Source organism: Vicia villosa, linkage group LG2 (genome assembly GCF_029867415.1).
Source record: "Vicia villosa cultivar HV-30 ecotype Madison, WI linkage group LG2, Vvil1.0, whole genome shotgun sequence".
NCBI lineage: Eukaryota > Viridiplantae > Streptophyta > Magnoliopsida > Fabales > Fabaceae > Vicia > Vicia villosa.
This window is the reverse complement of record NC_081181.1, coordinates 168667050-168685510: the sequence shown is the minus strand read 5'-3', so window position 1 is coordinate 168685510 and position 18461 is coordinate 168667050. Positions and strand designations below refer to the sequence as shown.

General features: G+C 34.8%; 1 protein-coding gene across 1 annotated transcript; it reads right to left on the bottom strand.

The window, feature by feature from the left end:
• Positions 1-8004: 8004 nt before the first annotated feature.
• LOC131652903 (glucan endo-1,3-beta-D-glucosidase 1-like) lies at positions 8005-10395 on the bottom strand. The gene has a single exon (XM_058922894.1). The coding sequence runs from the start codon at positions 10334-10336 to the stop codon at positions 8330-8332; it is 2007 nt and encodes a 668-aa protein (XP_058778877.1). The 5' UTR covers positions 10337-10395; the 3' UTR covers positions 8005-8329.
• Between the last annotated feature and the right edge of the window lie 8066 nt (positions 10396-18461).

Genomic DNA, 18461 nt, shown 5'->3' with positions numbered 1-18461 from the left:
ACGGTAACTCGATCATCACATCAGATGAATACTTCACATCTTACTATTGTCATCATCAAAACCTTATAGGTCAACTGCTTGATGCATTTATTATTGTCAACAACTCTTGGCTTCATACTTTTCTCATTATTATTTCTCGTATATATAAAGGTTACAGGGCTATATCGGTAATTACACTAAATAATTACATTTAAACTAATTCCTATTCACCCCCCCCTCAAATTGATGCTGCTTGTCAATGAGCATCAATTTGCTAACAAGAAACTGATGACGTGGAGGCGGAACAGCCTTGGTAAGAATATCTGCAATTTGCAACTGAGTACTGACATGAGGAAGTGATATTATTCTGTCATCATAAGCGTCACGGATTGAGTGACAATCAACTTCAATATGTTTGGTGCGTTCATGAAAAACAGGATTCGCAACAATTTGGATGGCACTTGTATTGTCAGCATAAAGTGAAGTTGGCTCTATTTGAGGAAATCCAAGTTCAGCCAGAAGACCACGAAGCCAAATTATTTCAGAACAAGTAGCAGACATGGCACGATACTCAGATTCAGTAGAAGATTTAGAGACTCTCGCTTGTTTCTTACTTTTCCATGAGATCAATGAAGAGCCAAGAAACATGCACCAACCAGTGACAGATCGTCGAGTATCAGGGCACCCTGCCCAATCGGCATCACTATAAGCACTCAATTTAGGAGGAACTCCAGTAGGAAAGAATAAACCACGATGAGAGCTTCCCTTCAAGTAACGAATTATACGACGAACTGCTGCCAAGTGAAGGTGGCGAGGAGAGTGCATGAATTGACTTACTTGTTGAACAGCAAATGATATGTCAGGGCGAGTAATAGTCAAGTAATTAAGGCTACCCACGAGTTGACGATACAATAAGGGATCATGCAACAGATCACCATCATCACGATGATATTTAACATTAACCTCAAGAGGAGTATCCACTGGATTAGCCGATTGCAGACCAGCCATAGAAATTAAATTTGTGGCATACTTGTGTTGATGGAGGAATATGCCCTTGGATGTAGAATGAACCTCAAGACCAAGAAAATAATGCAAATTACCAAGATCTTTCATATGAAACGCTGCTTGTAACTGCTGTTTAAGGCTTTGAATGGAAGCATCATCAGAACCAGTAATAATCATATCATCAACATACAGAAGAAGTAGGACAATTCCAGTAGATGTTCTATGAATAAATAGAGAAGAGTCGTACTGACTCTGAGTAAAGGAAAACCCAAGTAGAGTGGAGAAAAATTTTTCATACCATGCTCTAGGCGCTTGTTTCAAACCATATAAGGAGCGTTTGAGCTTGCACACACCCTTAGATGACGAAAATAAACCTTGAGGAGGAGTCATATAAATATCTTCCGCCAGGTCACCATGAAGAAAAGCATTTTTCACATCTAATTGATGAAGAGCCCACCCGTTAGAAGCAGCTATAGAGAGTACCGTACGAACAGATGTCATTTTGGCAACCGGTGCAAATGTCTCATCATAATCAATTCCATATTCCTGCTTGTTTCCTAAGGCAACCAAGCGAGCCTTGAAACGGTTGAGCGACCCATCAAAATTCAATTTCACAGAATACACCCATTTGCAACCAATGGGTTTAACATCAGGAGGACAAAAGACAATATCCCATGTGAAATTCTCTTGAAGAGCTTGAAGTTCCTCATCCATTGCTTTTATCCAACGTACATCTTTAACAGCCTGTGAATAGCAAGTAGGAATAGATATGCTAGAGAGTGTGGCAGTCAGAGAAGTATGTGAGGAATCATACCTGTCTGGTGAATATCTATCTGGTGCTCGAGATATTCGACCAGAACGTCGTGGTTCAACCGTTACAGGATCAGGTGGCGGTTCAGCGTCGGGAAGGGGTGTGGGAACCTGCTGTTTGTGTTTTCTGACATATACATGACCTGGTTTATAGCGTTCTATAGATTGAGGCATAATAGAAAACTTAGGAAGAGTAACAATATCATTCATGACAGGAGAAACACATGGAAACATAAATTGATTATCAAAAAATGTCACATTCCTAGAAATGCGAAAATGATGGTTAGTGACATCATAACACACAAATCCCTTATGAGAGTGACTATACCCCATAAACGCACATTGAACAGACTGCGCTCCAAGCTTATGCCTTTCAAATGGAGGTAAGTGAACAAAACAAACACATCCAAAAGTATGTAAATCATTATAATTAGGCTGAATTTTAAAAAGACGAAAAAAAAGGAGAATCGAGATCAATAACCGTAGAAGGAAGACGATTGATCAAGAAGACAGCTGTGGAAAGAGCCTCCACCCAAAATCGGGGTGGTACAGAAGCTTGAAGAAGTAAAGTGCGGGTCACATCAAGCAAATGACGATTCTTGCGTTCTGCCATCCCATTTTGTTGGGGGGTATTGGGACAAGATCGTTGAGACAAAATGCCTTTTTGTTGAAGAAATTCTTGAAACTCACGAGACATGTACTCACCACCAGAATCAGAGCGAAAATTTTTAACATTTTCATGAAATTGAGTTTCAACATATGTCAGAAATTTCTTAAACATAGAAAACACTTCAGATTTAGACCGAAGAAAATATATCCAAGTAAAACGACTATAATCATCAATAAATTTGACAAAATATTTATAGAGAGCATGAGAAACTACAGGAGACATACCCCATACATCACTATGAATCATTTCAAAACAAGAGGAAGCCCGATAAGCACCAGACGGAAAAGGAAGTGTTTTACTTTTAGCTAATTTGCAAACAGAACATGAAAGAGAGGCATTAGAAACAACATTTTTATTTCCCAATAAACCATTTTTAAATAAATGAGATAGAACAGCAGAGTTAGGATGACCCAATTTTCTATGCCAATCCTCATAAGAATTCAAGACATTATTACAAACAAGAGATAAATGACTAGAAATAAACTGAAGTGGAAACAGTCTTCCCACTTTAGGCCCCTTCGCAACCACCTTCCCCGACACCTGTTCCTGCACAAGGCAACCATCACGAGAAAAGTTTACATTACAATTATTATCAACCAATTGACCAACAAATAATAAATTGGAAGCAAGTCCAGGTGCTACAAACACATCCCGAAAATCCGAGTTGAGGTCACCAACATTCGTGATAGAGAGAGCATTACCATCCGCAATTTGAATTTTCTGATTACCATGGTAAGAATGTAAATTGTGCAAGTATTCAGAAGAGGCTGTCATGTGATTGGATGCACCAGAATTAAGAAACCACGGGCAGGAAACATTCGAAGACTTACCCTGAATTCCCAAGGTTGAAAGAGCGGAAAGTACCATCTGTTGGATTATTTCAGGTTGGAGAGCACCACCATTAGATGGATTGGTGATGGAAGGACCAACTGCAGAGCTTGTACTAGCAGGAAATGCTTGCACCGAACGTTGTGCTGATCATGGAGGACGGGTGGGACAACCAGAGATAATATGGCCCCGCTGCTTGCAATAATTACAAAACTTCTTACTGCAACTCTGAGCAAAATGTCCAAATTGTTTGCAAGAGAAACATTGGACATGTCGAATATCACGACCTTTACCTCTACTCTGAGGAGCATATGCAAACATAGCAGACTCGGAAATGACAACATCGTGAGACATGGATCCTTGAGTAGCAAGACGTTGTTCCTCTATGAGAAGTTCACCAACACATGTATCTAAAGAAGGAACAGGATTCCTATTCAAAAAAGCACCTCTGACAACCTCAAATTCTGCACGAAGCTTCATGAGAAATTGATCTCGCCTACTAGTATTGTAGACCTCTAGGACATCCGCGAGAGAACTCTTGGGAACATCAACATGTATAATCGCAGAGTGTTCTGTCCACAAATTCAAAAAACCAGAATAATATTCTTGAACAGACAGATTGCCTTGTTTGTAAATGGCAATGTCTAGCTCTAACTGAAAACGTTTGGCCGCGTTGTCTAGGTTATAGATACGCTTCAAGTAGTTCCACATTTCTTGGGCAGTGGAAAAAGATCGCAAATTATTAATCATGTGAGGATCAATAGTACCGAGAATCCAAGTGATAATCTGAGCATCTTCTATTTCCCATGCATCTAAGTCAGTTGTCTCTAACGGTGCCAAAGAGACATCGTCCAAGTGACTCCATAATCCTTTCCCTTTGACATACATCCGAAACTGAAATTCCCAAACAAGATAATTTTTTCCGGTAAAACGAACACAAATATGATCTATCTTTTCTTCGGAAGCCATAATATCAGAGATGACTTAAGAACAATTTTGTTAACGTAACAATTTTGTTAACGTGAAACAAGAAACACCAACGGAACACTGAAGAAAATACTTGCCGACACCAAATCAACACCCCAATTCAGGATACTCGCCGACACCAAGTCAAAACCCTAATTCAGAATACTTGCCGACACCGAGTCAAAACCCTAATTCAGAATACTTGCCGACACCGATACGATAACACGATCAAAGCAAACACGATTTGTAAGCACCCGAGATTAGAATCGCAATCTTGGAAGAGATTACCGAGAACCGAGATGATTGCAATTACCGAGAAACGAGATCTACCGAGACGATTTCAAGAGCGACCCAGTGGGTTGTCGCTGAATAAAGCCAAGATTATCCTAAAACTCACAGGTTTGATCGAAAACCTACTGATACCATGTCAACAATTCTTGGCGTCATACTTTTCTCATTATTATTTCTCGTATATATAAAGGTTACAGGGCTATATCGGTAATTACACTAAATAATTACATTTAAACTAATTCCTATTCACAATTATACCTGTAAACACATAACTCCACACATTTCACCAAAGGACATATGAAAGGATGATGTCTTTGGATGACATATCTCCGCATATTTCTTTGATCTCCCCTTTTCACTACACTCATCTTGAATCTTGAATATCCGATAATGGCACACAAGAAAAGTGAAGACTTTGAGGTATTACTTTTGATCATAAAGTTAAACCATCTTATTAGCAAGTGTCGAAAGCTTTTAGAAAAATGCATGTCGATGCTATAGATGCTTTTAAGAAAATTTCTCTCCAAATAAAATTTATTTCAAAACTTGAAAATGAGATAAATGATCTTAATAGTGCTTTAGATTCCTTAAAGGAAAAACATGTATCTCTCGTAGATGAGCGTTTTAGTACTTCTAATTCTTTAGTTGAAAAGATAGTAAAGATAGATTGTGTTACTTGTCCAATTTTAAAATTTTAAAATGAAAATCTCAAAGGACAGTTGACACAAGCTATTTTTCTATCTACTACTAGTTCCATGTCTTCAAGTGAAAGAGGTATTGGCTTTGAGATAAACCCTCGATTTGCTAGAAGAAGTAGAAAGAATATTTCATCTAAAGCTATATGTCATTAGTATGGCGATAAGGTTCACATTAGGCCTCTTTGTCATGTTGGGAATGTCAAAGTTCTTAATGGTACCATATCTCTTGATTTGAACTAAATTAAAGAGTGACTTGAATTAAGATGATAAAATTTGGGTTTGACTTGTTTGATTCAAATAATTATTTGAATCATATGATTCGAGTCAATCAATTACCTGATTCAAATCACACAATCACATGTGATTTCTAAAAAAATTTGTTAACGCATGATTCGAATCAACCATAGTTGTGATTCACATCAATGTGTCTTTGATTTGAATCAGACAAAACCTTGATTTGAATCATACTCACAACGCCAAATTCCAAATTCCACTTTTACTCTTAGTTCGAATAATCCAAAACTCTGATCAAGCTCAAAAAGTACTTTGTTTTTAAGCCTTCTAACTCGTGACTCGAGTCATACATTGTTAAATTTGACTTTTTATCAATTGCTTAAAAAAAATATTGTAAAAGGTTTCAACTTAAGATTGAATTAGGGATAGCTAAAAGGTACATATACTACAGTAAAATGATAAAATGATAAATCGACAATATCTAAAATGCGACAAAAACATCAAAATACAGATGAGTTTCACTATTACCGATAAAGCAATTTCATCTCTTATAATTGATGAGCTCGACCATATTCTGAAACTAGAGCCACACATACACTCTTGTGGTGTGTTCGTAGTGTTTAAGTGATATCTATATGGTAGATGACTTTGTCTATGACATTGTTTCTCTTAATTTCTTATATAGGGAGTTTAAGGCTACATCTAAGTTCAAGATGAAGCAATAGGCATGATATATGACATTCTTCAGGTAACATATTCATATGATTATTTAATTATTTATTTAAAATATTATGTTAAATGTTGTTTATTGATTAATATATGTTGTTGCATGCATGAATCTTTCAGAATTGTTTTGGGATTAGAGGACGACAATATGAGGAGACATACACTAAGATTGAGCTGCGTGCTAATTGTTTCATTCCGATTTAACAAAATCTTATTCCATAATTGTATCAAGAATTTTTGGACGTCTACTATCGCAAGATGTATTCTTTCAATCCTACATCGATCATTGGGAGACACACTTGTTGGATGAGATACACTTCTACTTTTATTGGGTAAAATGTGGATCATGTATGATTTGTTACTTTTTTTAGTGAGCTTTGTGTTAATTCAGGCATCCGTAAACTATTCCAACATACTAAGTTGTCTCTTTTGGGCCCCCGGTTACTAGAGATCAGATTGACGAGAAATATGTTGAGTAATGAAATCATGTGTTGTTGGCAGAAGATCAAGACAATCATATCTTGCTCGAATGGGCGACCATATAACATCTCTATCTGATTCCTACACCTAAAGGAGAGTCACCAATATCAACCGAGGAAAAAGCATTAGAAGAAGATGAGATAATGTAGATAGTTAGGTCCTTCCTTGCACTAAACATCATTAAATTAAATAAATAGTATATTAAAAATAATATTATTACATGGCTCAAAAGTAGTTAAGTTTTGAGACAACTTTAGAGTAATATAATTTCTGAAGATATTAAGTCGGAGATTTATAATATGGAGCTCAATGATTGGGTTAATTTAAATTTAAAGAAGGATAACCATTGGAGCATATTCTGGGCAGTCGGTTGTCATAGCTTGTGGTGGTCGCGCAATAAGAAATTTCACAAGAAGTCGTATGAAAGACCTTATAGTCCAGTCAACTTTGTGCAAGATAAAATTAAGGAGTATGATCATGTCTTAAGGAATAAAGAAGTAGTTATGTGTGGAGAGAGAACTTCCATTTTGGAGGGGTGTAAAACTCCAGAAGATGTGTTTATTAAGCTCAATATGGATGGAGCCTGTTGTGCTACTAAAGGAGCAGGGTGTGGAGGTATCATTCGTGATAGGAAGGGGGAGTGTAAAGGAAGGTTCTATAAAAGTGTTGGGAAGTGTAGTTCTTTTCAAGAGAAACTTTGGAGAGCGTTGAAAGGACTGAGGCTAACCAAGAAGTTTGGGTTTTTAAAGGTTGAGCTTTGTGTGGATTCCAAATCAGTTGTTAAAGTTATAAAATCAGGAGCTTTGAAAGATACAGAAGGGTACACACTGGTTAAGCAAATTAAAAAATGCATGGAGTTACATGAGGACGTGAGAGTAGATCATTCATATAGGGAAGTGAATTCTTGTGCAGATGTTTTAGCTAAAACGAGTATTTATAACTTGCAGGACAAAGTCTTTCAAGAAAATATTTATTTCATCAAAGAATTGATAGATAAGAATGTAAAGGGGATTGTGTTTCTCTGAAAATAGTTGTGTAGTGTATTTTTTCTTCTTCTTTATTTTGGCTTCGGCCCTCTCTATAATTTTAAAAAAAAAAACAGTTAAGTTTTATTTATGGCAGTGATTAGGAATTGAAGATATTTCTTTTGTAATAGTAAACATAGTAGTATCAAATACTATATTATTGTGAATTTTCCTTTCTTCAATTTGACTCAATATTTTTAAACAATATCTTTGAGTTGCATTTATTTATATCCCTAGCAGCTGGCTTTAATTAAAAAAATCAATATTTAAAAAAAAAAAAAAGCATCAAAAAAGTCAAAGGTAGCTACAACTTGTTCCTCTTACACGGTTATCCCCCACAAACAACTGGCAATGAAATCAATACAAAACTCATCATGCACCAAAATTGAATGAAAGGTACACAAATATTATTTATTTATATCATGAATTATTATAACTAAAAAATCTCAGATTAAACTGAAAAGACCTGAACCATCTCATCCAGACGCACCAAAGCCAGACAACAATTGATAAGACAAAAGTAAGATACATTTCATGAAATGAAACTATGAAAACAACATCACTCTCATTTTACTTATTGGCATTAAAAACCAAAATGGTAGTAAAACAAATCTTTCCTACTCATCATCATCACCACCTTGACCTCTACTATGAATCCACCACAATAGATTAGTCAAAGAGTTTCCACCATCAAAACCCTTCAAACTCCTTATCTTCTCCAAACCACTTTCCTTATCATAAATCCCTTCCAATGAATACAAGAAACCTTTCCATCCTTCACTAACACCCCTTTCCAAAGCAGGCAATGTCCACTCCACAAGATCCTTCACATAATCACCATCAGAAAACAAAACCTCAGAAATTGGACTCAATGGTATAAGCTGAATTCCAAGCCTAGCTTCTCTAGCCTCAGCTGAAGCAAACCATAATCCACTATCTCTCTTATTGTTCCACACAACTCCCACTATCCTATTCTCTTTTGTAAACTCTTCTTCATACAGCTTCCCTCCTTTTTTCACCTGCCACCACATTTTAGCTCCAAGAATCTCCAATGATGTTAATGTTGATCCTATTGTCACAAGATGAGGATCACCATATGCCATTCCCATCAATGCTGCTGCATAGTATGCATTCACAGCTTCACTAGTACTCTCTTGATTTCTTCCGTCTGTAAACTCGGTTAGCCCTCCGGCCCATGAATGTAACTTATAAAGATCGAAACACCTCAAACGCGTGTAATTCGTGTTCGATTTTATACTCAAGTTCATAAAATCTTCCAGTAGTGAATAGGCTTGTGCCTTGTACTTCCTACCCCAAGATGGATCAATCTTAACAAGCACCGCAATTGCATAAAGAAAGTACCCTAAATGATAATGATGATCATTGTAAATTCCAAACCCGAAATCGCCACCGCCATCATTAGAGCCTTGTTGAGTTATAATTCCTCCCCATTTTCTATCATGTAGAAAACCATTTCCATTGAATGTTCCTTCAAGCCAAGGCTCAATGGTTTCTTTCAAAAAGTTTCTGACTTTTTCAATAGCATCAAAGTGAAAAACCTCTTCTGCTATCAATGCAAGCCTTGCTGCTCTTGCAATCAATTTTCCGTAAAAATACGACGAAGTTATTGTGATTCCTAACGAGTTTAAATCTTCAACATCTTTAGAAAGTGATGAAACAATTTCATCAAGTGAGTCTTCTTTCACACCTTTGCTTGAGTGCCAAGTTATTGAAACTGGTTCAGTTTTCAAAATCCATGAATCACCAACAACACCAACAAGCTCACCATCAATGCTATTATACTTGAAATCATCAAGAACAGTTACATCATTTTCACTGTTAGATAAAAGCTGAAGATGAAGAGGGTGTGCTAACAATAACAAATCACCTGAACCTTCCTTCTCAAACTTATACTCAACACAAAATGGTTCTCTGAGTTTAGCATTACCTGATAAAGGGTAACAAGAACTATACCTATCGAGAACATCTTCGTGTTTTGAATCGGAATCGGGCAACAAAGCGAGCCGAATTATGCCGGAATAAAAGTCAGTAATGATCTCAGAATGATAAGAAGTCAACTTGATTGGTGAAGAAGCATATAGTATCCATGTTTGACCATTGTTAAGCTTAAAGGTGAATTTTGTGAGGGAATCATTTGAAGAGAAAGAAAGAATAGCATGAATTGTGGAAATGGAAAGAGGGGTCTGTGATACAGAAAAAGTCAAATAGGGACTTCCTCTAACAAGCAAGACACTGAGGCTTGCAAAAGGGATATCTAAGGTAACACCAAGATCACTATAGGAAGAGATTATGTGTTTTCCATCAGTACTTTGTTTGTTGTTGGAAGTTATGGTGAGATCATTGTTGAAAACCTGTGAGATGACAGCAGAATTCGAAGAGCGAGTTGGATATGAAACAGAAATGGATGAGTTAGATGATTTGATGAGGTAAGGGTGAATGTATTCAGGTTGGTCACCATTTTTGAGAGAGAAGTTTTGGAAGAAAGAGTTTGTAGGGAGGGGTGTGGATAGAAGATTTGAAGAGAAGAAGTTGGAGGGGTCAGGGAGGACAGTTGAATTAGCTTGTGGGAACACAAAAGGTTTGTTGTTGTTGATAGTAGACATTGTTGGTGATAGAAATGTTATTGGTTTATGATTATGGTGATGAATTGTGAGTTTTATAGAGTATGTGTTAGTTAACTTCTTTCTTACTTTGATTTTAGTGTTATTATTATTATTATTATTATTATTATTATTATTATTATTATTATTATTATTATTATTATTATTATTATTATTATTATTATTATTATTATTATCAGCATTTGCAACTACTATATCAACAACTTGCTTAATATAATATTGAAATTGAGAATTAAATTATAGCACAAGTTGATGGCGGCTAAAATGAGATAACAAGGTGGTATGTGTAAAGAGAAATGAATGAATGATTGAAGTAGAAGGTAAGTAAGGTACATGAATGTGACTAATTCTCTAATAGGAACAAAATAATACATAATAGACACAACAAGTCCTTTATTCATGAAACAAAATGTATGTGATTTTGTTGAATAGGAAGTAGGAGCCTTAGTAGAATGTACTACTCGGTAGCTTTTGTTCTATTTCATGGAGAAATTAATTATTGTATATATTTGGAGAGTATTATGCTGATTTAAGAAAATATAAAATGTGACACATGACAACACATGATTGTAGGCATTGTTGGGTTGAAAATAGATTATTAAACTAGACAAAGTATATAAGAGTATATCATAGTTATGGATATAATTAGCTCAACACCTTGCCAGCTATCTAAGTATTGAATTTTCTAATTTTTGTAATTAGACGGAGCTTTTTGATTAACCTTTTTGGGTAGATGCTTTATTTGGTACTAATCTAAGGATGCAAAGTCTTTGGATATGATTCTTGTGTTGGAGGGTTGGTGAGTGTATGAAAAGTAGATTCTCACTGGACTTTACTTCATGAGATGTTTGGTCATTGTTTGTTGGTATTCTAATCAGTTTTAGAGTCCTAAATTTTTTTTAATTCAACAATCGCTAGCTTGATCATAATGTCTTCCACAAAGTCATTTTGAATAGTTTTGAGGTAATTCTGTTTCTATTGGTTGAAAGATTTTTGTCCTTAAAGAGAAGTTTAATATGTTGTTGGAGAATCTTAGGTCATTGATCTTAAAGTTGAAAGAAGTTCCCTTTCCGTATTTAGGTGAAGATGTTTCCTCCAGAAGTAGAGACCTTGGAAATATTTGGCCCATTCTCTGATCCTAATATTTTCAAAATTTTCATGTAGGTAATAATTGGTTGGAAAAGATGGACGAAGTGCGTGTTGAGGTAGTTAGATTTTTACCAACTAATTTTTTGATTTCTCTTTAGACAGACTCTAGATGGGTTAGTTTTCACATTATCCCTCTCGAGAATCTGATTGACATTTCTTTCCCATTCCTCCTTTTAGAGATTGACATAGTTGTAGTTCAGTCTAAGGTTAATAAAAATTTGGGTCGATATGTTCTTAATTTTACTTTTCTTAAGCGATTTTGGGAGATTCTTAGGGGTGATGTTGGGGTAATGTTTTATTGGTTTTTTCTTCTTATGACACCTTACCTAGGTTCTTCACTTCTTATTTTGTTACGTTGATTTCAAAGGTGGAGTGCTTGTCCTCTATAGGTGAGTTTAGACTCATTTGCATTGTTGGTAGCTAAAGTGTTGACATCGAGACTAACTGGTGTGATGAATATGAACTATTCAGTCTTCCTTTATTAAAGGTTGTCTTTTGGTTAATGAGATGGTGGGTTTTAACGAGATTGTTGATTTGGCAAAAAAAAAAATAGATCGTCTTATCTTCAAAAGTATATTTTAAGAAAACTTATGACTTTGTAGTTGAAATTGTTGGACATGTGACTTTATACACAAGACGGAGAGTGAATTGTGGAGGTTTGAAAATAGTTTATTTAAATAAAATTATTTTCGAAATTAGAGTTTGAAAATATTTTATAAAAAATGTTTGAATAAGTATGTAGTGGGAATTCAAAATGAAGAAATTAAGTGAAATAAAAGAGATAAGGGAAGAGAAATAACACCAACAAATTATAGAGGTCGGGTCTAATGAAATGATTTAATCCTTTCTCCAATGATTGATATTGACAATAATCAATATTACTTCAGAGTTTTTAAAAGGTTAAGCTCACGAACTCCCTTATACATGGAAATGCAATTTTCAGGATAACTTCTATCCAAACAACAAAAAAAGCTTGAAACAGTTAGTCTTTAATCCAAACAACGAACAGACTAGAAGATGTTAGTCTTCATACCAAATTGATATTTTGCACAGGATGATCTCAAACCAATATAGAGTTTTTAGTTGGCTATCCTCCAAACCAACTGCGATTTTAAATAGGTTGACCCCAAACTGATTGAGATTATTATCAGACTGCTCTCAAACCTAATAAGTTTTTATAATGGGATGAACTCATAGATCAATAAAGATTTTACCACAAGGCTAATCTTGAACCAATAAAGCTTTTAACTGGCTAAGGTCAAGATATGTTATGGAGATTTTTACTGGTTGATTTCCACGAACCAAAAGAGAGCTTTTTCACTAGTAGAGCTCACGAATCAAACATACACTTAAGATTAATTCCCAAAATATAAATAAAAGATATTTAAGTGGCTTATCTCCCAACCAAAATAATCACTTCCTAAGAAAGAATGATTAATTCAAGAAAAAATAATTTACAATTGATAAATTTACAATTATACCCTAATCTGAAAGAATTTCTCACTAAAACTCAAGAACCCTTTCCAAACACTAAGGTTGTGTGACAAAACAATGACGATTTATAAAGGTAATGAGAGAAATGAAAACTGAAGTTTTTCAAATTTTGTGGATATAAAAAAGTGATAGAGAAACTCTTTATTTATAGGCCAAGGTGTGATATAAATTTGGAAGCAATCTATGGGTTCTTTAACTCATCTAATCAATTAGGCAAATCAAATAACCGGTTATTGATACAAAAAATGAAAGGTTTTGATATAGATTTGTTACCGATCATTAATTATAGACTTGATTAGAATCTCATAGATTATAATGTAGTACATGTGACTTCACACACAAGAGGGGGATGAATTATGTGGTTCAGAAAAATTTTGCGGATAAAAATTAGAGTTTAAAAATATTTTAAATATTAAGCAGCTGAAAATAAATTGCAGAATATCAAATGCAGAAAGTATAGAGGCTCGGTCAAAACAAAAGGACCTACTCCTCTCCCCAAGAGTTGATCTTAAGAGTATCCAATAAACTTTGAGAGATTTTAGTAGGTAATACTCACGAATCCCCTTATATAAGGAAAATGGTTGACTTCCAACCAAACAATAGACTTGGAATATAGAAGTTGAGTCTTCTCTTCCAAACGATGGATTGAAGCGGTTAGTCCTCTTTGTACAAACGGAAGATCGAAGAGGTCAGTATTCTTTCCACGAGAATCTTGGAGCGGTTAGTCTTCAATATTCTAAACAAAATTTGTAAGCTTTTACCATGGGTTGAGATCATGAACTTTAAACCTTGGTTTTACACAGGCTAACCAATAACCTGGGAGATTTTAATATTGGGCTAATCTCGAACCCTATCCAAGCTTTTACCACGGACTAAGATTTAACCTAATATTGGTTTTAGCATGGGCTTACCAAGAACCTAAAGAGATTTTACCACGGGCTATCTCAAACCTAACCATGGGTTTAATCACATAATCCTCAAACCAAAGCTTTTTACGAGTTTAGCTTCTAACCCGTAAATAATCCCGAAAAGGATCATATTCAACCACAATGTATACAAAAAATTCCCTAGGTGAATTTTACAGTTCTACCCTTCTGGAAATACAAATTATCCTCACTCACAAAAAAATTTATCGCAAAAGACTTCCTTGAAACCTAATTCTTCACTTGAGAGTCGTTGGACTACAGTGTGGACTTTAACCATGTCTAGAATGATTTAAAAGGATAGCTTGATCAACCATCTTGTTCAAGCACCATCACTTGATAAACTACTTGTCAAGCACCATCACTTGAGAAAGCACATCAATCACCATCACTTAAGAAAGCACATCAAGCACCATTACTTAATAAACAATTTTTCAAACACCATCACTTGAGTAAACACATCAATCACCATCACTTAAGTAACATACCAAGAACCATAACTTGATAAACAACTTATCAAAAATCATCATTTTGGACTGATGTTCAGCAAGAAGCAATCAAAAGGTGACAAAGTGTTGGATGCAGCGATACTTCGAAACATATCAATTGACGATGATACATGATGAATTGATTCTAGATATGTCTTCTCGAACATCTTTGACAATGTCAGCGTCTATGCTCACTTGATTTTGGTATGATACATTATTCAGGTTGAGAACGAGTTATCCTTGATGGATATGTAGGAATCAGAAGTTGATTCCCACATACGACACAACAGTTCCGTTCCAGAAACAAAAAATTGTAGAATTCTGGAAGTTGCAGCGTAGGAGAGATTCTGATGCGATAGAGTGTGGGGTGTACTTGTAAGGTTAGAACTCCAACGCTCAAGTCAGTATGTGAATGATGAAAGAGTATTCAAATTATGTTTGAAACTTGTTACCTGAAATGGCGTCATCCCGTATATATAGGGAAGAGGAATAACTGTCTCGCTATGTTTCTGACGTGGAATACGGAGGACTGTTGGAAGCGTTGGAGGTACATATCTCTTTCTTTTGGGTCCCTGATGGTCTAGTGATCTGGAGAATATTCTAGAATTTTAGTGAACACTTGTTCTGAATCTAGGATTTTTCCTCTTGTGGCGGTCGGACTGAAAAGGGATATGACCAACCCAGAATAAGAACTTTCCTAAATGTTTTGATGACGACAAAGCTAATGATTGCTGAAAGCAGTAGTAATATCCTTCCAACTCCTTGACGATGGTGATTAACTTGAAGACATCTCAAGCCTCATCAAGTAAGAGACTCGAGAGTCCATTGAAGTGCTTAAATGATCTTTGTATCTAGTAAAGGATTATGAAAGCCTCAGAGTTATGAAAGAGATGAAGTGTGAAAGTTTGCCTAGTTGTGTCTAACTGACCAGATTCTTGTGAAAGTAGAAGAGAAACTCCTAAAATACTAAGGAAACTCATAGACACACACACACACACACACAAAAGACTTTTTGAAACCTCATTTTTTCATAACAAATCACCTAAAAATGATTTTAAGCTCTAGCCAGTCGATTAGGAAACTGTCAGTTTCATTTGAAGATATTTTTGAACTACCTAATCGATTAGCCTTAGGATCTAATCAATTAGAAGAAGAAAAATCAATTATACAATCGACTGTGATAGTGTCTTAATGAGTGGTAATAACTCTCAATACAAACTTTCTGAAATGAGCACAAATAATTGATTATTCATGGCACCTAGAATAGACTTAAGACCTAATCGATTAGGTGAGGTAGTTGTCACATGGATTGTTTCCTTTTTTAGCCAAGTTTTCTTCTATAAAGAGGAGGCATCTCCTCCCTTCATTTCACACTAGAATTCAGAATTTCTCTATTTCTTTGCAATTTATATCTTTTCACTCTCTCTCTCTAAATATTTTTTTCACCAAAGTTGTCTTAGTGACTTGTGAGAGAAAATTGCTTTTGAGGAAGGAATTGTATTTGTGTCGTGCCACTATTGATACTTTCAAGAATGTGATACTCTTGAAAAATAGAGTTTGATTATTGAGATTAACCAATATGTTTAGTTCTAGAACTTAGCCTAGAAATTTTTTGTTTATTTATTTATATCAAATTGTAAAATCTCTAATCGGTTTGTTAGGTCAGCCCACGTAAATGCTTTCTTTTGGTTGAGGATAAGCTTGTGTAAAATCTCTAGATCTTCTTGTATCAAAGGTTTGTGGGGCGTAACTTGTTAGAGTTCAATATTATAGTTAAATCTCATGAAGATCTCTTTGGGACAAGAGTATGCCAATGTTCGACCAAACCTGGTTAATTATCTAGTGTCATCTCTGTAACACCTATCTTTTATTTTCACTATTTATCTTACCGCTTTTTCTTCTCGTGGTTTTTTTATCCTAATCTTAAAAATACTAACACAATTTTCTTCTTAAGAACAAAAACTTGAAACTAATCGTGAATATTGAATACCACAATTCACCTCCCCCTCCCCTCTCTCTTGTCTTTGGAGTCACTTGTCTAATAATTTTTTAGTTATATATCAGAAGATTAAAAGTTACTCTAATTCCTTGGTTAGGTGTGATTTGTTGTGCCTTATTGATTCTTCAATGTTGCTTTATACGGAAAGGGACAAATGTTTAGCTAACTTTGATGTGTTTCTAGCCATGCAATGCGTGGTATCCTTCCTTCACCTTATTACTTACTTCCTTTTAATTAAATCATGGAAGACTAGCAAGTATCTCTTCAAGATAAAATGGGACGTGAAGATTCTCCTATTGATTAATATTTTTATATTGTAGCCTGCTTAGTCTTCTACATCACAAAGAGATGAAAGTGTGATAAAAAATCCTTTGGAAAGAGATAACATTGTCTCCGAAGAGAGGCAACATTTGAAAGTGATAGGTTGGTACGCTGGATGGTTGACTTACAGGTCTCAAATTATGTACCCACCTTTACTTGACTGAGTACCACAACAGTTCAGGTATCTGTAGGGTATAATTAGGGAACCCACGTTTTTGCTATTGCTAGTGTTCTTCGTAGAGATGTTGATGTGATGTTTTATGAACTACCATGGTTTTATATATTTTCTCATCCTTATATGAAACTAGTGCCAAAAGGAAACCAACTCATCGGGCGATACTAGATGAAGATCAAACAAAGACGGAACATGTCGTGGATGTATTGTCTATATGTCCCCGTATTGTTGATATTGAGAGAGATGTCATAGGTATAAGAGAGTTTAAGGAAGACACTCATGAGAAGGCCACTTTATAGAAAATATTATCAGAGGCACGAAATGCATTGCAGTATAGGAGGAAGAGGAGGAATACGAGTGTTAGATATATGCGGTAGTTGTATTTTAATTTGTATTTTGATGTAAATATTTTGAATTGTTGAGTTATGAATTATATATGATTTATGATTGCCTGATGTATGGTTTGTAAATGACTGAGTTATGAATTATGAATGATTTATGATAATTTATTCTTGGGTATGAATGACTTATGTATAATTTATTATATGAATAAAGTATCGTTATAATACTGTCCATGGATTTATAATTTATTTGCCCTTATGTTATCTCTCACACACACAAGCAATAGATGTAATTTGTTCTAGGAGTTTGTCTGAATATTGAAATCTAGATTCACCAATCAGTTACCTTACACGGACACCCACACAAGCAATACATGTAATATTGTTATAGTGGTTTGTTCAGAGATTGAAATATGAATTCACCTTTGTTATCACATACACACAATGTCCGAATTCTAATATCCAAAAAGTGTTTCCGATAAAAATATTTGTGGTATTATGATTCATCCAAATACCGATCTCCTAACAATGTAAAACCTTCATTTTTCTTTCCTTCAAACTTGTAAACATAGTTAAAAAATTCACAACAAGAGTCAACAATACTAACTCAATTCTACGAAATAGGATATATACCAAACAATATCTTTAATCAATTTTATTTATAAAATTATTATATTTTTTTAATTAAACAATAATAACATTGAAAAAAATAATAATAAATTTTTAAATTTAAGATACTTAAAATAAATTATAAAAACATTACAAATAAATAAAACTATAAATTTTTTAAAAATACTGTAACTATTTTCAAAGACAGTAGTAAATCTTTACTAACTTTTGAAGCATAATATTTGAAGTATTATCAAAGTACTATATCTCTGTTTTATTGTGTTTTCCAAGAGATTTTTCGTAGACAGAGTACTAACTTTTGAAGCATAACATTTGAAGGAAAATAGAGAAACTCAATCGTGAAGTGTAAAAAAGCAAGTTTGAAACTCTTGAATTGAAGCATAGCCCCTCCTATGGGCAGCTAGTAACACATAATCATCATTCAACCTATCTATACACGTTACATCCAACCTCTTAATCCATCCAATAACACAAAAGACAGACCCTTCACCTTCCAAACCACAAAATCCTCTCAAACATTTTACTATAAAAATTCTCCATCACCATAACCATTACCACCTTAAACAACATTCTTAGTCTTTCTAAAA

Excerpts from the sequence above, each read along its gene's own strand:
- LOC131652903 (XM_058922894.1), bottom strand. The coding sequence starts at position 10,336 with ATGTCTACTATCAACAACAACAAACCTTTTGTGTTCCCACAAGCTAAT.